Source organism: Oncorhynchus mykiss, chromosome 2, assembly GCF_057628025.1.
Source record: "Oncorhynchus mykiss isolate SJ-2025 chromosome 2, ASM5762802v1, whole genome shotgun sequence".
NCBI classification, from domain to species: Eukaryota; Metazoa; Chordata; class Actinopteri; order Salmoniformes; family Salmonidae; genus Oncorhynchus; species Oncorhynchus mykiss.
The window spans coordinates 6,802,946-6,828,029 of record NC_143023.1 but is presented as its reverse complement, the minus strand read 5'-3'; the positions used below and the strand labels follow the sequence as shown (position 1 = coordinate 6,828,029).

General features: G+C 46.1%; 1 protein-coding gene across 1 annotated transcript in view; it reads left to right on the top strand.

The window, feature by feature from the left end:
• The window catches only part of dtnbp1a (dystrobrevin binding protein 1a), a 49,834-nt gene that overhangs the window by 1,106 nt on the left and 23,644 nt on the right, over nt 1-25,084 (top strand). The window contains exons 3-7 of the mRNA XM_036935967.2: nt 138-185; nt 674-734; nt 915-1,047; nt 5,954-6,086; nt 22,403-22,425. Of these exons, the coding sequence (XP_036791862.2) occupies nt 138-185; nt 674-734; nt 915-1,047; nt 5,954-6,086; nt 22,403-22,425 (398 nt within the window). The remainder of the gene's footprint in view (nt 1-137; nt 186-673; nt 735-914; nt 1,048-5,953; nt 6,087-22,402; nt 22,426-25,084) is intronic.

Sequence of the window (25,084 nt, the reverse complement as noted above, 5' to 3'; positions counted from 1 at the left end):
AGAGGACCTGATCTTAGGTGCTTTATGAATACGGCCCAGGAGTACCAGTCAAGTCATCCATTTACATCTACTTTCATTCTCTTATATCCTCTTCATTGTCTATTTCCCTTAATGACTCATTTCCTGTCTCTCAACAGACATGAACATCTGACACAGTTTTCTGCCGGAGTAGAACTGCTCAGTCGGTAGGTGTTGCTCTCATTGGATACAACTTTGGACCAGGCCCCACAGGTCTCTGGACCAGGCCCCACAGGTCTCTTTGGACCAGGCCCCACAGGTCTCTTTGGACCAGGCCCCACAGGTCTCTTTGGACCAGGCCCCACAGGTCTCTTTGGACCAGGCCCCACAGGTCTCTTTGGACCAGGCCCCACAGGTCTCTTTGGACCAGGCCCCACAGGTCTCTTTGGACCAGGCCCCACAGGTCTCTTTGGACCAGGCCCCACAGGTCTCTGGACCAGGCCCCACAGGTCTCTGGACCTGGCCCCACAGGTCTCTTTGGACCAGGCCCCACAGGTCTCTTTGGACCAGGCCCCACAGGTCTCTTTGGACCAGGCCCCACAGGGTCTAAATTAGTGCACAATATAGGGAATAGTGTGCCATTTGTGATGCAGACATTGAAACACTAATAAAACACAAGGCCTTGTTTGTTTCATTAGTTTCTTGTCTTTCAAAGGTACGAAGACAGCTGGGTGACTCTCCACAGAAAAGCTAAAGATTGTGCGAAAGCTGGAGAGGTTTGTATGAACTGTAGCTCAATGTATTAATTAGACTTGCATTGAATTACACATCAACAATAATAATACATATGAACATCTCACCTTCTCTCTCTCGTCTGTCTTCTCTCTCTCTCATCTTCTCTCGTCTGTCTCTCTCTCGTCTTGTCTTATTTCTCTGTATGTCTCTGTATGTCTCAGACAGTGGATGGAGAGGTGGTGATGCTGTCTGCACACTGGGAGAAGAGAAGAGCAGCAGTGGTGGACCTACAGGAACAACTACAGCAGATCCCAGGCTTCCTCACAGACCTGGAGACGTGCACCAACCGCATCGGTGAGTCACTGTGTCTGAGTTTAGAGTCTTCACTCTTCTGCTCAAGTGTGTACTTGCACACTCTTTCTCGCATGGATGTTACAATGGTGGAAACTCTCCAGACAATGCTTACACCAAGTGCACACTTGGGGGGAAGAGGATGGAAATTCAGGACGTAGCCTACGTATCATAGACTGCACCAGGAAACCTTTAGGACCAGTCAACAGTGGATCATATTATAGTGGAGAGAAATGTCACAATTACTGAATGTCAATGCCACTCTTCTTTAAAAATACATTTTGGGGGGACCTTTTGTTACCATTGTTGTAGAGTAGGTTGATGTCAGAGGTGTTTATGACGGGCTGAGCTGTGTTCACCTTGAGAGAGCGGTGGTACTGTAGGGTACCAGCTGCCACGGCCTGCCTGTTACCTGTGGTGCTTCAGCTGGCAGTGGGGTAATAACAGCTACTGGTGCCAACATGGTGAAGGGGGGGGGTTGGTAGGCAACGACAGAGACAACGGGAAAAGAGGAAGCCTTTTTACACATGGCTAGTTTGAAACACAACACGTTTATAGTCTTAAGGGGACAGATCTGACATCAAATCTGACTTCAGAATCAGATTCCCAAGTCACCTCTGTAGGTAGCTTGACCTACTTCCACGTCATATACCATACAGCACGGAGTAGTCTTCGATACTTTCTGTATTATTCCGTGCATCGGCCTATACCAGTATGTATCGGTCTTCTCTAAATAGTTTCTAGTTTTGTACATTGTTCATGGAATTGGAACCCTCCTCCCCTTCCCTGACCTGAATAGTCAGTAGTGACAGAGACTCCTCCCCTGACCTGAATAGTCAGTAGTGACGCCCCCCCCCGAAAAGTCAGTAGTGACGGAGACTCCTCCCCTGACCTGAATAGTCAGTAGTGACGGAGACTCCTCCCCTACCCTGAATAGTCAGTAGTGACGGAGACTCCTCCCCTTTCCTGAATAGTCAGTAGTGACAGAGACTCCTCCCCTGACCTGAATAGTCAGTAGTGACGCCCCCCCCCCGAATAGTCAGTAGTGACGGAGACTCCTCCCCTGACCTGAATAGTCAGTAGTGACGGAGACTCCTCCCCTACCCTGAATAGTCAGTAGTGACGGAGACTCCTCCCCTACCCTGAATAGTCAGTAGTGACGGAGACTCCTCCCCTACCCTGAATAGTCAGTAGTGACGGAGATTCCTCCCCTACCCTGAATAGTCAGTAGTGACGGAGACTCCTCCCCTGACCTGAATAGTCAGTAGTGACGGAGACTCCTCCCCTGACCTGAATAGTCAGTAGTGACGGAGACTCCTCCCCTGACCTGAATAGTCAGTAGTGACGGAGACTCCTCCCCTGACCTGAATAGTCAGTAGTGACGGAGACTCCTCCCCTGACCTGAATAGTCAGTAGTGACGGAGACTCCTCCCCTGACCTGAATAGTCAGTAGTGACAGAGACTCCTCCCCTTCCCTGAATAGTCAGTAGTGACGGAGACTCCTCCCCTGCCCTGAATAGTCAGTAGTGACGGAGACTCCTCCCCTGCCCTGAGTAGTGACGGAGACTCCTCCCCTACCCTGAATAGTCAGTAGTGACGGAGACTCCTCCCCTTTCCTGAATAGTCAGTAGTGACGGAGACTCCTCCCCTGACCTGAATAGTCAGTAGTGACAGAGACTCCTCCCCTGACCTGAATAGTCAGTAGTGACGCCCCCCCCCCCCCGAATAGTCAGTAGTGACGGAGACTCCTCCCCTGACCTGAATAGTCAGTAGTGACGGAGACTCCTCCCCTACCCTGAATAGTCAGTAGTGACGGAGACTTCTCCCCTGCCCTGAATAGTCAGTAGTGACAGAGACTCCTCCCCTGACCTGAATAGTCAGTAGTGACAGAGACTCCTCCCCTGACCTGAATAGTCAGTAGTGACGGAGACTCCTCCCCTACCCTGAATAGTCAGTAGTGACGGAGACTCCTCCCCTGACCTGAATAGTCAGTAGTGACGGAGACTCCTCCCCTGACCTGAATAGTCAGTAGTGACGGAGACTCCTCCCCTACCCTGAATAGTCAGTAGTGACGGAGACTCCTCCCCTGACCTGAATAGTCAGTAGTGACAGAGACTCCTCCCCTGACCTGAATAGTCAGTAGTGACGCCCCCCCCCCGAATAGTCAGTAGTGACGGAGACTCCTCCCCTGACCTGAATAGTCAGTAGTGACGGAGACTCCTCCCCTGCCCTGAGTAGTGACGGAGACTCCTCCCCTGACCTGAATAGTCAGTAGTGACGGAGACTCCTCCCCTTTCCTGAATAGTCAGTAGTGACAGAGACTCCTCCCCTGCCCTGAATAGTCAGTAGTGACGCCCCCCCCCCCGAATAGTCAGTAGTGACGGAGACTCCTCCCCTGACCTGAATAGTCAGTAGTGACGGAGACTCCTCCCCTACCCTGAATAGTCAGTAGTGACGGAGACTCCTCCCCTGACCTGAATAGTCAGTAGTGACGGAGACTCCTCCCCTGACCTGAATAGTCAGTAGTGACGGAGACTCCTCCCCTACCCTGAATAGTCAGTAGTGACGGAGACTCCTCCCCTGCCCTGAATAGTCAGTAGTGACGGAGACTCCTCCCCTGACCTGAATAGTCAGTAGTGACGGAGACTCCTCCCCTACCCTGAATAGTCAGTAGTGACGGAGACTCCTCCCCTGACCTGAATAGTCAGTAGTGACGGAGACTCCTCCCCTGCCCTGAATAGTCAGTAGTGACGGAGACTCCTCCCCTGCCCTGAATAGTCAGTAGTGACGGAGACTCCTCCCCTGACCTGAAAAGTCAGTAGTGACGCCCCCCCCCCGAATAGTCAGTAGTGACGGAGACTCCTCCCCTGACCTGAATAGTCAGTAGTGACGGAGACTCCTCCCCTACTCTGAATAGTCAGTAGTGACGGAGACTCCTCCCCTGCCCTGAGTAGTGACGGAGACTCCTCCCTTGCCCTGAATAGTCAGTAGTGACAGAGATCTCATCAGGATAATAATCTGTCTCTGTTGTTGTGTACCCTGTGATTTGTCACTGGCCATAGGGTGTGTTCTCCTAATGCCATTGATTTCCTGTTGATTCGCCAGATGTCTCCAAGCCTGAGCCCAAAACTGCCAAGCCCAAAATCTGGACATTAGAGCAAACAACCCTTAGATTTGTAGTTTATTTTAACTCACTGTTCAGCGCTGGTTGTGCTGTAATCCATGTTAGTTAGTAGTTGGACTGTTTAGAACTCTGAGGACTTTCATTCCGTCATTCTAGAATGGGTGTCTCCCTGTCTCAGCCAATGAGTTTCACGTGATGTGAATTCTAGCGAGCACATGGGAAATTCCAGTATGAACAGACTGAGAGATGTGTTCTAGGAAGGTGAAAGAAGTTGAATATAATTCAGTGGATTTAACTTTATTTAGAATGTTTACATTTGTAAGATTTGTTCCTGCCCTGTACAGAGTTCCAGAAAATGCCTCAAAAATGGCACATTTCCTTTTTAGTTGTCTCTGACTTTGGACAGTGATAGTGGTTGGGCTCCCGAGTGGTGCAGCGGTCTAAGGTTAGGTGAGGGTTTGGCCGGGGTAAGGTTAGGTGAGGGTTTGGCCGGGCTAAGGTTAGGTGAGGGTTTGGCCGGGGTAAGGTTAGGTGAGGGTTTGGCCGGGGTAAGGTTAGGTGAGGGTTTGGCCGGGGTAAGGTTAGGTGAGGGTTTGGCCGGGGTAAGGTTAGGTGAGGGTTTGGCCGGGGTAAGCTGTCATTGTAAATAATAATTAGTTCTTAACTGACTTGCCTAGTTAAATAAAACATGTATTAATAAATAGTGCTCCAAGTACAAACAGTTTCCCTATATGACCACCAGATGTCCGTGTTCACTTGTGTTTCAGTAGTGTAGTGAATAATAGTTCCTTTGTGTTTTATTGGAATTATTCACATGAAAATATTATACAGAGTCTGGCAACAGTCTCCCAGCAACAGTTGGACAGAGTCTGGCAACAGTCTCCCAGCAGCAGTTGGACAGAGTCTGGCAACAGTCTCCCAGCAGCAGTTGGACAGAGTCTGGCGACAGTCTCCCAGCAACAGTTGGACAGAGTCTGGCAACAGTCTCCCAGCAGCAGTTGGACAGAGTCTGGCAACAGTCTCCCAGCAGCAGTTGGACAGAGTCTGGCAACAGTCTCCCAGCAGCAGTTGGACAGAGTCTGGCAACAGTCTCCCAGCAGCAGTTGGACAGAGACTGACAACAGTCTCCCAGCAGCAGTTGGACAGAGACTGACAACAGTCTCCCAGCAGCAGTTGGACAGAGACTGGCAACAGTCTCCCAGCAGCAGTTGGACAGAGACTGGCAACAGTCTCCCAGCAGCAGTTGAACAGAGTCTAGCAACAGTCTCCCAGCAGCAGTTGGACAGACACAACAGTCTCCCAGCAGCAGTTGGACAGAGACTGGCAACAGTCTCCCAGCAGCAGTTGGACAGAGTCTGGCAACAGTCTCCCAGCAGCAGTTGGACAGACACAACAGTCTCCCAGCAGCAGTTGGACAGAGACTGGCAACAGTCTCCCAGCAGCAGTTGGACAGAGACTGGCAACAGTCTCCCAGCAGCAGTTGGACAGAGTCTGGCAACAGTCTCCCAGCAGCAGTTGGACAGAGTCTGGCAACAGTCTCCCAGCAGCAGTTGGACAGACACAACAATGAGATACAGCTTCACAGCACAATGAAGTTGTCATGACAATAGTTCCATCAGGTAGCCTAGCAGTAAAACGCGTTGGGACAGTAACTGAAAGGTTGCTGGTTTGAATCTGCTGATGTGCTCTTGAGCAAGGCACTTAACCCTAACTGCTCCTGTAAGTCTCTCTGGATGACTAAAATGACTAAATGTAATATGTTCCCTCCCCCTCTGCCACATACAGCCCACCTGGAGGCAGACTTTGAGGAGCTGGAGAGCCGGCTGATGTACCTGGACAACCTGTGTGGTCAGTGTGAGCAGCAGCGCTTCAGACACTTCCAGGTCGTGCAGCTGGAGAACTACAAGAAGAAAAAGAGGTAGGTTTTCCGTTCTCTCTCTGACCTCAGGATTTTACAACATAATAACATTGTGGTCATTCGTCCCGGCTAATACTCCGCTTCACTGGACAACCGTCCGCCAACTCTATATCCCTGAGTTATTGTCTGATATAAAAACAGGTTCACCACTTGATGCACCACTGTGCTGCGTCCAGATGGATTCCTCAGTATCATGACATAGTATCATACCGGCCCAGGAAAAAACCAGCAGCAGGGTCAGAATACTGTGGGAAATGTGACATTTCAGACATTTTTTTTATTTTTTAAAATAATTTGCAAAACCATCTATATGTTTTTGCTTTGTCATTATGGGATATTGTGTGTAGATTGACGAGGGAATAAAAAACAAATCCATTTTAGAATAAGGTTGTATCGTAAACAAAATGTGGAGAAACTCATTGGGTCTGAATACTTTCTAAATGCACTGTATGAACAAGCTCCACATATAATCTGCTGATGGCTATAATTATCACATAGTCACAGGAAAAAACCTTACTGAGTCTACAAGCTCCACATATAATCTGCCGATGGCTATCATTATCACATAGTCACAGGAAAAAACCTTACTGAGTCTACAAACTGCACATATAATCTGTTGATGGCTATAATTATCACATAGTCACAGGAAAAAACCTTACTGAGTCTACAAGCTGCACTTATAGCTGCTCATTTGTGACAGATAGACTAGTGTCCTGTCCAGGGGGTTGTTGTGTCTTTGGCTATGCCGGATTAAGTGATATGACATGCTATTCTGTAAATAATATTAGCTGATTTAAGCTAATCAGGTAAATAATTAACTAGGAAGTCGGGGCACCACGAAATAATGTTTATAGAGCTGTTGTCTTCCGAGTAAACTCTTAAAGACCTAGTAATCTTTTACGCCAGTAGCAGTCAATATTTAATCCTCACCTTATTTAGTCTGATCTGAAAGTTGTAAATTCTCATCTTCACGAACCCTGGCTAACAAGTTGAATCAGCAATACAAAATTTGGTTTAATTATTTATTTACTATATACTAATCACACAGAATTACATATACACAGAATGAATCATACATTAATGGACCTGGTGAACGGAGCCGATACAGCGGCTGTTTACACAAAGGAAAGGGTCTGGGTTTGAGTGAAAGAGCGGGAAGACTGAGTAACAAAGGGAGAAGCTGTGCTATCGTAAATACAGTATCTGATGCATTCTAAATTACCGGCCATTTGAGAAAGGAAAATGCAATAAATATTTACTCTGAGCTGCGCTTCGGTAGATTGGTCGTTGATGGTAGGCCGGGTTGTCCTTTGAAGACTGTCTAGTGGTGAACTGGAGCGTGCTAGAATGAATACGGTACGGGAGTTGTAGCGATGAGACAAGACAGTAGCTACTAAACAATTGGATACCACGAAATTGGGGAGAAAAAGGGGTTAAAAAATAAAAAAAATAAAAACCCACCTTGTCTTGAATCCATCACTAGTCCAGGCCTCTGTGTGTGGAGACACGTTGTAGGTTACAGTATGAGGAGGAAATGATAGTCATTTTTATTGGGCTACAGTCCACAGCTAGTGGTCCTCTGTGGCTAAATGATAGTCCTTTTTATTGGGCTACAGTCCACAGCTAGTGGTCCTCTGTGGCTAAATGATAGTCCTTTTTATTGGGCTACAGTCCACAGCTAGTGGTCCTCTGTGGCTAAATGATAGTCCTTTTTATTGGGCTACAGTCCACAGCTAGTGGTCCTCTGTGGATAAATGATAGTCCTTTTTATTGGGCTACAGTCCACAGCTAGTGGTCCTCTGTGGCTAAATGATAGTCCTTTTTATTGGGCTACAGTCCACAGCTAGTGGTCCTCTGTGGCTAAATGATAGTCCTTTTTATTGGGCTACAGTCCACAGCTAGTGGTCCTCTGTGGCTAAATGATAGTCCTTTTTATTGGGCTACAGTCCACAGCTAGTGGTCCTCTGTGGCTAAATGATAGTCCTTTTTATTGGGCTACAGTCCACAGCTAGTGGTCCTCTGTGGCTAAATGATAGTCCTTTTTATTGGGCTACAGTCCACAGCTAGTGGTCCTCTGTGGCTAAATGATAGTCCTTTTTATTGGGCTACAGTCCACAGCTAGTGGTCCTCTGTGGATAAATGATAGTCCTTTTTATTGGGCTACAGTCCACAGCTAGTGGTCCTCTGTGGCTAAATGATAGTCCTTTTTATTGGGCTACAGTCCACAGCTAGTGGTCCTCTGTGGATAAATGATAGTCCTTTTTATTGGGCTACAGTCCACAGCTAGTGGTCCTCTGTGGCTAAATGATAGTCCTTTTTATTGGGCTACAGTCCACAGCTAGTGGTCCTCTGTGGCTAAATGATAGTCCTTTTTATTGGGCTACAGTCCACAGCTAGTGGTCCTCTGTGGTTAAATGATAGTCCTTTTTATTGGGCTACAGTCCACAGCTAGTGGTCCTCTGTGGTTAAATAATAGTCCTTTTTATTGGGCTACAGTCCACAGCTAGTGGTCCTCTGTGGTTAAATGATAGTCCTTTTTATTGGGCTACAGTCCACAGCTAGTGGTCCTCTGTGGCTAAATGATAGTCCTTTTTATTGGGCTACAGTCCACAGCTAGTGGTCCTCTGTGGCTAAATGATAGTCCTTTTTATTGGGCTACAGTCCACAGCTAGTGGTCCTCTGTGGATAAATGATAGTCCTTTTTATTGGGCTACAGTCCACAGCTAGTGGTCCTCTGTGGCTAAATGATAGTCCTTTTTATTGGGCTACAGTCCACAGCTAGTGGTCCTCTGTGGATAAATGATAGTCCTTTTTATTGGGCTACAGTCCACAGCTAGTGGTCCTCTGTGGCTAAATGATAGTCCTTTTTATTGGGCTACAGTCCACAGCTAGTGGTCCTCTGTGGTTAAATGATAGTCCTTTTTATTGGGCTACAGTCCACAGCTAGTGGTCCTCTGTGGTTAAATAATAGTCCTTTTTATTGGGCTACAGTCCACAGCTAGTGGTCCTCTGTGGTTAAATGATAGTCCTTTTTATTGGGCTACAGTCCACAGCTAGTGGTCCTCTGTGGCTAAATGATAGTCCTTTTTATTGGGCTACAGTCCACAGCTAGTGGTCCTCTGTGGTTAAATGATAGTCCTTTTTATTGGGCTACAGTCCACAGCTAGTGGTCCTCTGTGGATAAATGAAAGTCCTTTTTATTGGGCTACAGTCCACAGCTAGTGGTCCTCTGTGGATAAATTATAGTCCTTTTTATTGGGCTACAGTCCACAGCTAGTGGTCCTCTGTGGCTAAATGATAGTCCTTTTTATTGGGCTACAGTCCACAGCTAGTGGTCCTCTGTGGCTAAATGATAGTCCTTTTTATTGGGCTACAGTCCACAGCTAGTGGTCCTCTGTGGATAAATGATAGTCCTTTTTATTGGGCTACAGTCCACAGCTAGTGGTCCTCTGTGGCTAAATGATAGTCCTTTTTATTGGGCTACAGTCCACAGCTAGTGGTCCTCTGTGGCTAAATGATAGTCCTTTTTATTGGGCTACAGTCCACAGCTAGTGGTCCTCTGTGGCTAAATGATAGTCCTTTTTATTGGGCTACAGTCCACAGCTAGTGGTCCTCTGTGGCTAAATGATAGTCATTTTTATTGGGCTACAGTCCACAGCTAGTGGTCCTCTGTGGCTAAATGATAGTCCTTTTTATTGGGCTACAGTCCACAGCTAGTGGTCCTCTGTGGCTAAATGATAGTCCTTTTTATTGGGCTACAGTCCACAGCTAGTGGTCCTCTGTGGATAAATGATAGTCCTTTTTATTGGGCTACAGTCCACAGCTAGTGGTCCTCTGTGGCTAAATGATAGTCCTTTTTATTGGGCTACAGTCCACAGCTAGTGGTCCTCTGTGGATAAATGATAGTCCTTTTTATTGGGCTACAGTCCACAGCTAGTGGTCCTCTGTGGCTAAATGATAGTCCTTTTTATTGGGCTACAGTCCACAGCTAGTGGTCCTCTGTGGCTAAATGATAGTCCTTTTTATTGGGCTACAGTCCACAGCTAGTGGTCCTCTGTGGTTAAATGATAGTCCTTTTTATTGGGCTACAGTCCACAGCTAGTGGTCCTCTGTGGTTAAATAATAGTCCTTTTTATTGGGCTACAGTCCACAGCTAGTGGTCCTCTGTGGTTAAATGATAGTCCTTTTTATTGGGCTACAGTCCACAGCTAGTGGTCCTCTGTGGCTAAATGATAGTCCTTTTTATTGGGCTACAGTCCACAGCTAGTGGTCCTCTGTGGCTAAATGATAGTCCTTTTTATTGGGCTACAGTCCACAGCTAGTGGTCCTCTGTGGATAAATGATAGTCCTTTTTATTGGGCTACAGTCCACAGCTAGTGGTCCTCTGTGGCTAAATGATAGTCCTTTTTATTGGGCTACAGTCCACAGCTAGTGGTCCTCTGTGGATAAATGATAGTCCTTTTTATTGGGCTACAGTCCACAGCTAGTGGTCCTCTGTGGCTAAATGATAGTCCTTTTTATTGGGCTACAGTCCACAGCTAGTGGTCCTCTGTGGTTAAATGATAGTCCTTTTTATTGGGCTACAGTCCACAGCTAGTGGTCCTCTGTGGTTAAATAATAGTCCTTTTTATTGGGCTACAGTCCACAGCTAGTGGTCCTCTGTGGTTAAATGATAGTCCTTTTTATTGGGCTACAGTCCACAGCTAGTGGTCCTCTGTGGCTAAATGATAGTCCTTTTTATTGGGCTACAGTCCACAGCTAGTGGTCCTCTGTGGCTAAATGATAGTCCTTTTTATTGGGCTACAATCCACAGCTAGTGGTCCTCTGTGGATAAATGATAGTCCTTTTTATTGGGCTACAGTCCACAGCTAGTGGTCCTCTGTGGCTAAATGATAGTCCTTTTTATTGGGCTACAGTCCACAGCTAGTGGTCCTCTGTGGCTAAATGATAGTCCTTTTTATTGGGCTACAGTCCACAGCTAGTGGTCCTCTGTGGCTAAATGATAGTCATTTTTATTGGGCTACAGTCCACAGCTAGTGGTCCTCTGTGGCTAAATGATAGTCCTTTTTATTGGGCTACAGTCCACAGCTAGTGGTCCTCTGTGGATAAATGATAGTCATTTTTATTGGGCTACAGTCCACAGCTAGTGGTCCTCTGTGGATAAATGATAGTCATTTTTATTGGGCTACAGTCCACAGCTAGTGGTCCTCTGTGGTTAAATGATAGTCCTTTTTATTGGGCTACAGTCCACAGCTAGTGGTCCTCTGTGGATAAATGATAGTCCTTTTTATTGGGCTACAGTCCACAGCTAGTGGTCCTCTGTGGATAAATGATAGTCCTTTTTATTGGGCTACAGTCCACAGCTAGTGGTCCTCTGTGGCTAAATGATAGTCCTTTTTATTGGGCTACAGTCCACAGCTAGTGGTCCTCTGTGGATAAATGATAGTCCTTTTTATTGGGCTACAGTCCACAGCTAGTGGTCCTCTGTGGTTAAATGATAGTCCTTTTTATTGGGCTACAGTCCACAGCTAGTGGTCCTCTGTGGCTAAATGATAGTCCTTTTTATTGGGCTACAGTCCACAGCTAGTGGTCCTCTGTGGCTAAATGATAGTCCTTTTTATTGGGCTACAGTCCACAGCTAGTGGTCCTCTGTGGATAAATGATAGTCCTTTTTATTGGGCTACAGTCCACAGCTAGTGGTCCTCTGTGGCTAAATGATAGTCCTTTTTATTGGGCTACAGTCCACAGCTAGTGGTCCTCTGTGGCTAAATGATAGTCCTTTTTATTGGGCTACAGTCCACAGCTAGTGGTCCTCTGTGGCTAAATGATAGTCCTTTTTATTGGGCTACAGTCCACAGCTAGTGGTCCTCTGTGGCTAAATGATAGTCCTTTTTATTGGGCTACAGTCCACAGCTAGTGGTCCTCTGTGGCTAAATGATAGTCCTTTTTATTGGGCTACAGTCCACAGCTAGTGGTCCTCTGTGGATAAATGATAGTCCTTTTTATTGGGCTACAGTCCACAGCTAGTGGTCCTCTGTGGATAAATGATAGTCCTTTTCATTGGGCTACAGTCCACAGCTAGTGGTCCTCTGTGGTTAAATGATAGTCCTTTTTATTGGGCTACAGTCCACAGCTAGTGGTCCTCTGTGGCTAAATGATAGTCCTTTTTATTGGGCTACAGTCCACAGCTAGTGGTCCTCTGTGGCTAAATGATAGTCCTTTTTATTGGGCTACAGTCCACAGCTAGTGGTCCTCTGTGGATAAATGATAGTCCTTTTTATTGGGCTACAGTCCACAGCTAGTGGTCCTCTGTGGCTAAATGATAGTCATTTTTATTGGGCTACAGTCCACAGCTAGTGGTCCTCTGTGGATAAATGATAGTCCTTTTTATTGGGCTACAGTCCACAGCTAGTGGTCCTCTGTGGCTAAATGATAGTCCTTTTTATTGGGCTACAGTCCACAGCTAGTGGTCCTCTGTGGCTAAATGATAGTCCTTTTTATTGGGCTACAGTCCACAGCTAGTGGTCCTCTGTGGCTAAATGATAGTCCTTTTTATTGGGCTACAGTCCACAGCTAGTGGTCCTCTGTGGCTAAATGATAGTCCTTCTCATGCTGTACCAGGCTGTTCTGAATGATTTATTTATTTCTGAACAGGAATTCTATAACTTTGGTAAATGTATTTCCATGAATCAGGGTGCTGCAGCTCGTTCAGAACCCTTCACGTGGCTATGATTCTATAAGGAAATAAATGATGAAGTGCAATGCTGGAGAGGTTAATTAACGTTATTTATAACCTTTTATTTAACTAGGCAAGTCAGTTAAGAACAAATTCTTATTTTCAATGACAGCATACTGGGGAACAGTGGGTTTAACTGCCTGTTCAGGGGCAGAATGACAGATTTGTACCTTGTCAGCTCGGGGTTTGAACTTGCAACCTTCCGGTTACTAGTCCAACGCTCTAACCACTAGGCTACCCTGATGAGAGTTGCAGGCTCATGCCTAGCAGAGTAGAGGGAGCGAGATAACAACTAGAAGGAGATTCACGTTCAGTGATTTATGTGAGACAAAATGAAGCGTGATCTGTTCAAAGGAAAACAACATGCCTGTTATTCATGTCAGGCCTGGGCATTCTAGTGCTTATAGTTGGCCAGGGTAGGCCGTCATGATGAATAAGAATTTGTTCTTAACTGACTTGCGTACTAAAATAAAGGTTAAATAAAAAAGATTTGTGTTTTTAGTTGTACTTTGCCATTAAATAGCCCTGGCTGTTAAGTGATGTGTAAACCCAGACAGCTGAAAGACTTTGTTTCTGGCCTTGATTCACAGATGGGAGGTTACTGTTCATCTGAAGGTAGAGACTAGAGAGAGAGAGGAGCTGATGGGAGGTTACTGTTCATCTGAGGGTATAGACTAGAGAGAGGAGCTGATGGGAGGTTACTGTTCATCTGAGGGTAGAGACTAGAGAGAGGAGCTGATGGGAGGTTACTGTTCATCTGAGGGTGGAGACTAGAGAGAGAGAGGAGCTGATGGGAGGTTACTGTTCATCTGAGGGTAGAGACTAGAGAGAGAGAGGAGCTGATGGGAGGTTACTGTTCATCTGAGGGTAGAGACTAGAGAGAGGAGCTGATGGGAGGTTATTGTTCATCTGAGGGTAGAGACTAGAGAGAGGAGCTGATGGGAGGTTACTGTTCATCTGAGGGTAGAGACTAGAGAGAGAGAGGAGCTGATGGGAGGTTACTGTTCATCTGAGGGTATAGACTAGAGAGAGGAGCTGATGGGAGGTTACTGTTCATCTGAGGGTAGAGACTAGAGAGAGGAGCTGATGGGAGGTTACTGTTCATCTGAGGGTAGAGACTAGAGAGAGAGAGGAGCTGATGGGAGGTTACTGTTCATCTGAGGGTAGAGACTAGAGAGAGAGAGGAGCTGATGGGAGGTTACTGTTCATCTGAGGGTAGAGACTAGAGAGAGGAGCTGATGGGAGGTTATTGTTCATCTGAAGGTAGAGACTAGAGAGAGGAGCTGATGGGAGGTTATTGTTCATCTGAGGGTAGAGACTAGAGAGAGAGAGGAGCTGATGGGAGGTTACTGTTCATCTGAGGGTAGAGACTAGAGAGAGAGAGGAGCTGATGGGAGGTTACTGTTCATCTGAGGGTAGAGACTAGAGAGAGGAGCTGATGGGAGGTTATTGTTCATCTGAAGGTAGAGACTAGAGAGAGGAGCTGATGGGAGGTTATTGTTCATCTGAGGGTAGAGACTAGAGAGAGAGAGAGAGGAGCTGATGGGAGGTTACTGTTCATCTGAAGGTGTAGACTAGAGAGAGGAGCTGATGGGAGGTTACTGTTCATCTGAGGGTGTAGACTAGAGAGAGGAGCTGATGGGAGGTTATTGTTCATCTGAGGGTAGAGACTAGAGAGAGGAGCTGATGGGAGGTTATTGTTCATCTGAGGGTGTAGACTAGAGAGAGAGAGGAGCTGATGGGAGGTTATTGTTCATCTGAGGGTAGAGACTAGAGAGAGAGAGGAGCTGATGGGAGGTTACTGTTCATCTGAGGGTATAGACTAGAGAGAGGAGCTGATGGGAGGTTATTGTTCATCTGAGGGTAGAGACTAGAGAGAGGAGCTGATGGGAGGTTATTGTTCATCTGAGGGTAGAGACTAGAGAGAGGAGCTGATGGGAGGTTATTGTTCATCTGAGGGTAGAGACTAGAGAGAGGAGCTGATGGGAGGTTACTGTTCATCTGAGGGTGTAGACTAGAGAGAGAGAGGAGCTGATGGGAGGTTATTGTTCATCTGAGGGTAGAGACTAGTGAGAGGAGCTGATGGGAGGTTATTGTTCATCTGAGGGTAGAGACTAGAGAGAGGAGCTGATGGGAGGTTATTGTTCATCTGACGGTAGAGACTAGAGAGAGGAGCTGATGGGAGGTTATTGTTCATCTGAGGGTAGAGACTAGAGAGAGAGGAGCTGATGGGAGGTTATTGTTCATCTGAGGGTGTAGACTAGAGAGAGAGAGGAGCTGATGGGAGGTTACTGTTCATCTGAGGGTAGAGACTAGAGAGAGAGGAGCTGATGGGAGGTTATTGTTCATCTGAGGGTAGAGACTAGAGAGAGAGAGGAGCTGATGGGAGGTTACTGTTCATCTGAGGGTATAGACTAGAGAGAGGAGCTGATGGGAGGTTATTGTTCATCTGAGGGTAGAGACTAAAGAGAGGAGCTGATGGGAGGTTATTGTTCATCTGAGGGTAGAGACTAGAGAGAGGAGCTGATGGGAGGTTATTGTTCATCTGAGGGTAGAGACTAGAGAGAGGAGCTGATGGGAGGTTACTGTTCATCTGAGGGTGTAGACTAGAGAGAGAGAGGAGCTGATGGGAGGTTATTGTTCATCTGAGGGTAGAGACTAGTGAGAGGAGCTGATGGGAGGTTATTGTTCATCTGAGGGTAGAGACTAGAGAGAGGAGCTGATGGGAGGTTATTGTTCATCTGAGGGTAGAGACTAGAGAGAGGAGCTGATGGGAGGTTATTGTTCATCTGAGGGTAGAGACTAGAGAGAGAGGAGCTGATGGGAGGTTATTGTTCATCTGAGGGTGTAGACTAGAGAGAGAGAGGAGCTGATGGGAGGTTACTGTTCATCTGAGGGTGTAGACTAGAGAGAGAGAGGAGCTGATAGGAGGTTACTGTTCATCTGAGGGTAGAGACTAGAGAGAGAGAGGAGCTGATGGGAGGTTACTGTTCATCTGAGGGTGTAGACTAGAGAGAGGAGCTGATGGGAGGTTACTGTTCATCTGAGGGTGTAGACTAGAGAGAGAGAGGAGCTGATAGGAGGTTACTGTTCATCTGAGGGTAGAGACTAGAGAGAGAGAGGAGCTGATGGGAGGTTACTGTTCATCTGAGGGTAGAGACTAGAGAGAGAGAGGAGCTGATGCGAGGTTACTGTTCATCTGAGGGTAGAGACTAGAGAGGGGAGCTGATGGGAGGTTACTGTTCATCTGAGGGTATAGACTAGAGAGAGGAGCTGATGGGAGGTTACTGTTCATCTGAGGGTAGAGACTAGAGAGAGGAGCTGATAGGAGGTTATTGTTCATCTGAGGGTAGAGACTAGAGAGAGGAGCTGATAGGAGGTTATTGTTCATCTGAGGGTGTAGACTAGAGAGAGGAGCTGATGGGAGGTTACTGTTCATCTGAGGGTAGAGACTAGAGAGAGGAGCTGATGGGAGGTTACTGTTCATCTGAGGGTAGAGACTAGAGAGAGAGAGAGGAGCTGATAGGATTTTATTGTTCATCTGAGGGTATAGACTAGAGAGAGGAGCTGATGGGAGGTTACTGTTCATCTGAGGGTAGAGACTAGAGAGAGAGAGGAGCTGATAGGAGGTTATTGTTCATCTGAGGGTATAGACTATAGAGAGAGAGGAGCTGATGGGAGGTTACTGTTCATCTGAGGGTAGAGACTAGAGAGAGAGAAGAGCTGATGGGAGGTTACTGTTCATCTGAGGGTAGAGACTAGAGAGAGGAGCTGATGGGAGGTTATTGTTCATCTGAGGGTAGAGACTAGAGAGCGGAGCTGATGGAGTTTACTGTTCATCTGAGGGTAGAGACTAGAGAGAGGAGCTGATGGGAGGTTACTGTTCATCTGAGGGTAGAGACTAGAGAGAGGAGCTGATGGGAGGTTACTGTTCATCTGAGGGTAGAGACTAGAGAGAGGAGCTGATGGGAGGTTACTGTTCATCTGAAGGTAGAGACTAGAGAGAGGAGCTGATGGGAGGTTACTGTTCATCTGAGGGTAGAGACTAGAGAGAGAGAGAGGAGCTGATAGGATTTTATTGTTCATCTGAGGGTATAGACTAGAGAGAGGAGCTGATGGGAGGTTACTGTTCATCTGAGGGTAGAGACTAGAGAGAGAGAGGAGCTGATAGGAGGTTATTGTTCATCTGAGGGTATAGACTATAGAGAGAGAGGAGCTGATGGGAGGTTACTGTTCATCTGAGGGTAGAGACTAGAGAGAGAGAAGAGCTGATGGGAGGTTACTGTTCATCTGAGGGTAGAGACTAGAGAGAGGAGCTGATGGGAGGTTATTGTTCATCTGAGGGTAGAGACTAGAGAGCGGAGCTGATGGAGTTTACTGTTCATCTGAGGGTAGAGACTAGAGAGAGGAGCTGATGGGAGGTTACTGTTCATCTGAGGGTAGAGACTAGAGAGAGGAGCTGATGGGAGGTTACTGTTCATCTGAGGGTAGAGACTAGAGAGAGGAGCTGATGGGAGGTTACTGTTCATCTGAAGGTAGAGACTAGAGAGAGGAGCTGATGGGAGGTTATTGTTCATCTGAGGGTAGAGACTAGAGAGAGAGGAGCTGATGGGAGGTTACTGTTCATCTGAGGGTAGAGACTAGAGAGAGAGAGGAGCTGATGGGAGGCTTACTGTTCATCTGAGGGTATAGACTAGAGAGAGAGAGGAGCTGATGGGAGGTTACTGTTCATCTGAGGGTAGAGACTAGAGAGAGAGAGGAGCTGATGCGAGGTTACTGTTCATCTGAGGGTAGAGACTAGAGAGGGGAGCTGATGGGAGGTTACTGTTCATCTGAGGGTATAGACTAGAGAGAGGAGCTGATGGGAGGTTACTGTTCATCTGAGGGTAGAGACTAGAGAGAGGAGCTGATAGGAGGTTATTGTTCATCTGAGGGTAGAGACTAGAGAGAGGAGCTGATAGGAGGTTATTGTTCATCTGAGGGTGTAGACTAGAGAGAGGAGCTGATGGGAGGTTACTGTTCATCTGAGGGTAGAGACTAGAGAGAGGAGCTGATGGGAGGTTACTGTTCATCTGAGGGTAGAGACTAGAGAGAGAGAGGAGCTGATAGGATTTTATTGTTCATCTGAGGGTATAGACTAGAGAGAGGAGCTGATGGGAGGTTACTGTTCATCTGAGGGTAGAGACTAGAGAGAGAGAGGAGCTGATAGGAGGTTATTGTTCATCTGAGGGTATAGACTATAGAGAGAGAGGAGCTGATGGGAGGTTACTGTTCATCTGAGGGTAGAGACTAGAGAGAGAGAGGAGCTGATGGGAGGTTACTGTTCATCTGAGGGTAGAGACTAGAGAGAGGAGCTGATGGGAGGTTATTGTTCATCTGAGGGTAGAGACTAGAGAGCGGAGCTGATGGAGGTTACTGTTCATCTGAGGGTAGAGACTAGAGAGAGGAGCTGATGGGAGGTTACTGTTCATCTGAGGGTAGAGACTAGAGAGAGGAGCTGATGGGAGGTTACTGTTCATCTGAGGGTAGAGACTAGAGAGAGGAGCTGATGGGAGGTTACTGTTCATCTGAAGGTAGAGACTAGAGAGAGGAGCTGATGGGAGGTTATTGTTCATCTGAGGGTAGAGACTAGAGAGAGAGGAGCTGATGGGAGGTTACTGTTCATCTGAGGGTAGAGACTAGAGAGAGAGAGGAGCTGATGGGAGGCTTACTGTTCATCTGAGGGTATAGACTAGAGAGAGAGAGGAGCTGATGGGAGGTTACTGTTCATCTGAGTGTAGAGACTATAGAGAGAGGAGCTGATGGGAGGTTACTGTTCATCTGAGGGTAGAGACTAGAGAGAGAGAGGAGCTGATGGGAGGTTACTGTTCATCTGACGGTGTAGACTAGAGAGAGAGAGGAGCTGATGGGAGGTTACTGTTCATCTGAGGGTATAGACTAGAGAGAGGAGCTGATGGGAGGTTACTGTTCATCTGAGGGTAGAGACTAGAGAGAGAGAGGAGCTGATGCGAGGTTACTGTTCATCTGAGGGTAGAGACTAGAGAGGGGAGCTGATGGGAGGTTACTGTTCATCTGAGGGTGTAGACTAGAGAGAGAGAGGAGCTGATAGGAGGTTACTGTTCATCTGAGGGTAGAGACTAGAGAGAGAGAGGAGCTGATGGGAGGTTACTGTTCATCTGAGGGTAGAGACTAGAGAGAGAGAGGAGCTGATGCGAGGTTACTGTTCATCTGAGGGTAGAGACTAGAGAGGGGAGCTGATGGGAGGTTACTGTTCATCTGAGGGTATAGACTAGAGAGAGGAGCTGATGGGAGGTTACTGTTCATCTGAGGGTAGAGACTAGAGAGAGGAGCTGATAGGAGGTTATTGTTCATCTGAGGGTAGAGACTAGAGAGAGGAGCTGATAGGAGGTTATTGTTCATCTGAGGGTGTAGACTAGAGAGAGGAGCTGATGGGAGGTTACTGTTCATCTGAGGGTAGAGACTAGAGAGAGGAGCTGATGGGAGGTTACTGTTCATCTGAGGGTAGAGACTAGAGAGAGAGAGAGGAGCTGATAGGATTTTATTGTTCATCTGAGGGTATAGACTAGAGAGAGGAGCTGATGGGAGGTTACTGTTCATCTGAGGGTAGAGACTAGAGAGAGAGAGGAGCTGATAGGAGGTTATTGTTCATCTGAGGGTATAGACTATAGAGAGAGAGGAGCTGATGGGAGGTTACTGTTCATCTGAGGGTAGAGACTAGAGAGAGAGAAGAGCTGATGGGAGGTTACTGTTCATCTGAGGGTAGAGACTAGAGAGAGGAGCTGATGGGAGGTTATTGTTCATCTGAGGGTAGAGACTAGAGAGCGGAGCTGATGGAGTTTACTGTTCATCTGAGGGTAGAGACTAGAGAGAGGAGCTGATGGGAGGTTACTGTTCATCTGAGGGTAGAGACTAGAGAGAGGAGCTGATGGGAGGTTACTGTTCATCTGAGGGTAGAGACTAGAGAGAGGAGCTGATGGGAGGTTACTGTTCATCTGAAGGTAGAGACTAGAGAGAGGAGCTGATGGGAGGTTACTGTTCATCTGAGGGTAGAGACTAGAGAGAGAGAGAGGAGCTGATAGGATTTTATTGTTCATCTGAGGGTATAGACTAGAGAGAGGAGCTGATGGGAGGTTACTGTTCATCTGAGGGTAGAGACTAGAGAGAGAGAGGAGCTGATAGGAGGTTATTGTTCATCTGAGGGTATAGACTATAGAGAGAGAGGAGCTGATGGGAGGTTACTGTTCATCTGAGGGTAGAGACTAGAGAGAGAGAAGAGCTGATGGGAGGTTACTGTTCATCTGAGGGTAGAGACTAGAGAGAGGAGCTGATGGGAGGTTATTGTTCATCTGAGGGTAGAGACTAGAGAGCGGAGCTGATGGAGTTTACTGTTCATCTGAGGGTAGAGACTAGAGAGAGGAGCTGATGGGAGGTTACTGTTCATCTGAGGGTAGAGACTAGAGAGAGGAGCTGATGGGAGGTTACTGTTCATCTGAGGGTAGAGACTAGAGAGAGGAGCTGATGGGAGGTTACTGTTCATCTGAAGGTAGAGACTAGAGAGAGGAGCTGATGGGAGGTTATTGTTCATCTGAGGGTAGAGACTAGAGAGAGAGGAGCTGATGGGAGGTTACTGTTCATCTGAGGGTAGAGACTAGAGAGAGAGAGGAGCTGATGGGAGGCTTACTGTTCATCTGAGGGTATAGACTAGAGAGAGAGAGGAGCTGATGGGAGGTTACTGTTCATCTGAGGGTAGAGACTAGAGAGAGAGAGGAGCTGATGCGAGGTTACTGTTCATCTGAGGGTAGAGACTAGAGAGGGGAGCTGATGGGAGGTTACTGTTCATCTGAGGGTATAGACTAGAGAGAGGAGCTGATGGGAGGTTACTGTTCATCTGAGGGTAGAGACTAGAGAGAGGAGCTGATAGGAGGTTATTGTTCATCTGAGGGTAGAGACTAGAGAGAGGAGCTGATAGGAGGTTATTGTTCATCTGAGGGTGTAGACTAGAGAGAGGAGCTGATGGGAGGTTACTGTTCATCTGAGGGTAGAGACTAGAGAGAGGAGCTGATGGGAGGTTACTGTTCATCTGAGGGTAGAGACTAGAGAGAGAGAGGAGCTGATAGGATTTTATTGTTCATCTGAGGGTATAGACTAGAGAGAGGAGCTGATGGGAGGTTACTGTTCATCTGAGGGTAGAGACTAGAGAGAGAGAGGAGCTGATAGGAGGTTATTGTTCATCTGAGGGTATAGACTATAGAGAGAGAGGAGCTGATGGGAGGTTACTGTTCATCTGAGGGTAGAGACTAGAGAGAGAGAGGAGCTGATGGGAGGTTACTGTTCATCTGAGGGTAGAGACTAGAGAGAGGAGCTGATGGGAGGTTATTGTTCATCTGAGGGTAGAGACTAGAGAGCGGAGCTGATGGAGGTTACTGTTCATCTGAGGGTAGAGACTAGAGAGAGGAGCTGATGGGAGGTTACTGTTCATCTGAGGGTAGAGACTAGAGAGAGGAGCTGATGGGAGGTTACTGTTCATCTGAGGGTAGAGACTAGAGAGAGGAGCTGATGGGAGGTTACTGTTCATCTGAAGGTAGAGACTAGAGAGAGGAGCTGATGGGAGGTTATTGTTCATCTGAGGGTAGAGACTAGAGAGAGAGGAGCTGATGGGAGGTTACTGTTCATCTGAGGGTAGAGACTAGAGAGAGAGAGGAGCTGATGGGAGGCTTACTGTTCATCTGAGGGTATAGACTAGAGAGAGAGAGGAGCTGATGGGAGGTTACTGTTCATCTGAGTGTAGAGACTATAGAGAGAGGAGCTGATGGGAGGTTACTGTTCATCTGAGGGTAGAGACTAGAGAGAGAGAGGAGCTGATGGGAGGTTACTGTTCATCTGACGGTGTAGACTAGAGAGAGAGAGGAGCTGATGGGAGGTTACTGTTCATCTGAGGGTATAGACTAGAGAGAGGAGCTGATGGGAGGTTACTGTTCATCTGAGGGTGTAGACTAGAGAGAGGAGCTGATGGGAGGTTACTGTTCATCTGAGGGTAGAGACTAGAGAGAGAGAGGAGCTGATGGGAGGTTACTGTTCATCTGAGGGTAGAGACTAGAGAGAGAGAGGAGCTGATGGGAGGTTACTGTTCATCTGAAGGTGTAGACTAGAGAGAGGAGCTGATGGGAGGTTACTGTTCATCTGAGGGTAGAGACTAGAGAGAGAGAGGAGCTGATGGGAGGTTACTGTTCATCTGAGGGTGTAGACTAGAGAGAGAGAGGAGCTGATGGGAGGTTACTGTTCACCTGAGGTTGTAGACTAGAGAGAGGAGCTGAACTCTGCTGTATCTGAATGAAGCTTTAGAATGAGCATCATGTAGTTATGGACTCACTGTAGCAGCACTTTGCAGTTGTTGTTAAATGAAAAGCATGTTACAATTGAAACGTCTTGCTGTTATTTCTGGGCCTGCAGTTTGTCTTCATAGATAGTTAAGGAACAAGCTGTAAAGACTCTGGCTCAGAGCGTGAGTGACTCTAGTGAAAAGACTGCTTCTAACTGTTGTTCCTATTTTCTTTCACAGGAAAGAGCTGGAGTCTCTCAAAGGTAAGAACCCCTCTAAACAGAACCCATCTAAACAGAACATTATCCTGTACAGTCAGTAAGATGTCCTCTAAACAGAACAGTATTCTGTACAGTCAGTAAGATGTCCTCTAAACAGAACAGTATTGTCAGTAAGATGTCCTCTAAACAGAACAGTATTGTCAGTAAGATGTCCTCTAAACAGAACAGTATTCTGTACAGTCAGTAAGATGTCCTCTAAACAGAACAGTATTCTGTACAGTCAGTAAGATGTCCTCTAAACAGAACAGTATTGTCAGTAAGATGTCCTCTAAACAGAACAGTATTCTGTACAGTCAGTAAGATGTCATCTAAACAGAACAGTATTCTGTACAGTCAGTAAGATGTCCTCTAAACAGAACAGTATTGTCAGTAAGATGTCCTCTAAACAGAACAGTATTCTGTACAGTCAGTAAGATGTCCTCTAAACAGAACAGTATTCTGTACAGTCAGTAAGATGTCCTCTAAACAGAACAGTATTCTGTACAGTCAGTAAGATGTCCTCTAAACAGAACAGTATTCTGTACAGTCAGTAAGATGTCCTCTAAACAGAACAGTATTCTGTACAGTCAGTAAGATGTCCTCTAAACAGAACAGTATGCTGTACAGTCAGTAAGATGTCATCTAAACAGAACAGTATTCTGTACAGTCAGTAAGATGTCCTCTAAACAGAACAGTATTCTGTACAGTCAGTAAGATGTCCTCTAAACAGAACAGTATTCTGTACAGTCAGTAAGATGTCCTCTAAACAGAACAGTATTCTGTACAGTCAGTAAGATGTCATCTAAACAGAACAGTATTCTGTACAGTCAGTAAGATGTCCTCTAAACAGAACAGTATTCTGTACAGTCAGTAAGATGTCCTCTAAACAGAACAGTATTGTCAGTAAGATGTCCTCTAAACAGAACAGTATTCTGTACAGTCAGTAAGATGTCCTCTAAACAGAACAGTATTCTGTACAGTCAGTAAGATGTCATCTAAACAGAACAGTATTCTGTACAGTCAGTAAGATGTCCTCTAAACAGAACAGTATTCTGTACAGTCAGTAAGATGTCCTCTAAACAGAACAGTATTCTGTACAGTCAGTAAGATGTCATCTAAACAGAACAGTATTCTGTACAGTCAGTAAGATGTCCTCTAAACAGAACAGTATTCTGTACAGTCAGTAAGATGTCCTCTAAACAGAACAGTATTGTCAGTAAGATGTCCTCTAAACAGAACAGTATTCTGTACAGTCAGTAAGATGTCCTCTAAACAGAACAGTATTCTGTACAGTCAGTAAGATGTCCTCTAAACAGAACAGTATTCTGTACAGTCAGTAAGATCCCCTCTAAACAGAACAGTATTCTGTACAGTCAGTAAGATGTCCTCTAAACAGAACAGTATTGTCAGTAAGATGTCCTCTAAACAGAACAGTATTCTGTACAGTCAGTAAGATCCCCTCTAAACAGAACATTATTCTGTACAGTCAGTAAGATGTCCTCTAAACAGAACAGTATTGTCAGTAAGATCTCCTCTAAACAGAACAGTATTCTGTACAGTCTGTAAGATGTCCTCTAAACAGAACAGTATTCTGTACAGTCAGTAAGATGTCCTCTAAACAGAACAGTATTGTCAGTAAGATGTCCTCTAAACAGAACAGTATTGTCAGTAAGATGTCCTCTAAACAGAACAGTATTCTGTACAGTCAGTAAGATGTCCTCTAAACAGAACAGTATTGTCAGTAAGATCTCCTCTAAACAGAACAGTATTCTGTACAGTCTGTAAGATGTCCTCTAAACAGAACAGTATTCTGTACAGTCAGTAAGATGTCCTCTAAACAGAACAGTATTGTCAGTAAGATGTCCTCTAAACAGAACAGTATTGTCAGTAAGATGTCCTCTAAACAGAACAGTATTCTGTACAGTCAGTAAGATGTCCTCTAAACAGAACAGTATTCTGTACAGTCAGTAAGATGTCCTCTAAACAGAACAGTATTCTGTACAGTCAGTAAGATGTCCTCTAAACAGAACAGTATTCTGTACAGTCAGTAAGATGTCCTCTAAACAGAACAGTATTCTGTACAGTCAGTAAGATCCCCTCTAAACAGAACAGTATTGTCAGTAAGATCTCCTCTAAACAGAACAGTATTCTGTACAGTCAGTAAGATGTCCTCTAAACAGAACAGTATTCTGTACAGTCAGTAAGATCCCCTCTAAACAGAACAGTATTGTCAGTAAGAGTATTGTCACAAGCTCCGTCACATTGACCTCTCCGTCATAATGAACCTCTCAGCAGGAATATCCTGGTTCTGGTATGGATCTTCATACTACATTACAATGTTACTTCACCTCCAATGGAATGAACAGTGTGACATTACAACGTTACATCACCTCCAATAGAATGAACAGTGTGACATTACAGCGTTTCTTCACCTCCAATAGAATGAACAGTGTGACATTACAATGTTACTTCACCTCCAATAGAATGAACAGTGTGACATTACAACGTTACATCACCTCCAATAGAATGAACAGTGTGACATTACAGCGTTTCTTCACCTCCAATAGAATGAACAGTGTGACATTACAGCGTTTCTTCACCTCCAATAGAATGAACAGTGTGACATTACAATGTTACTTCACCTCCAATAGAATGAACAGTG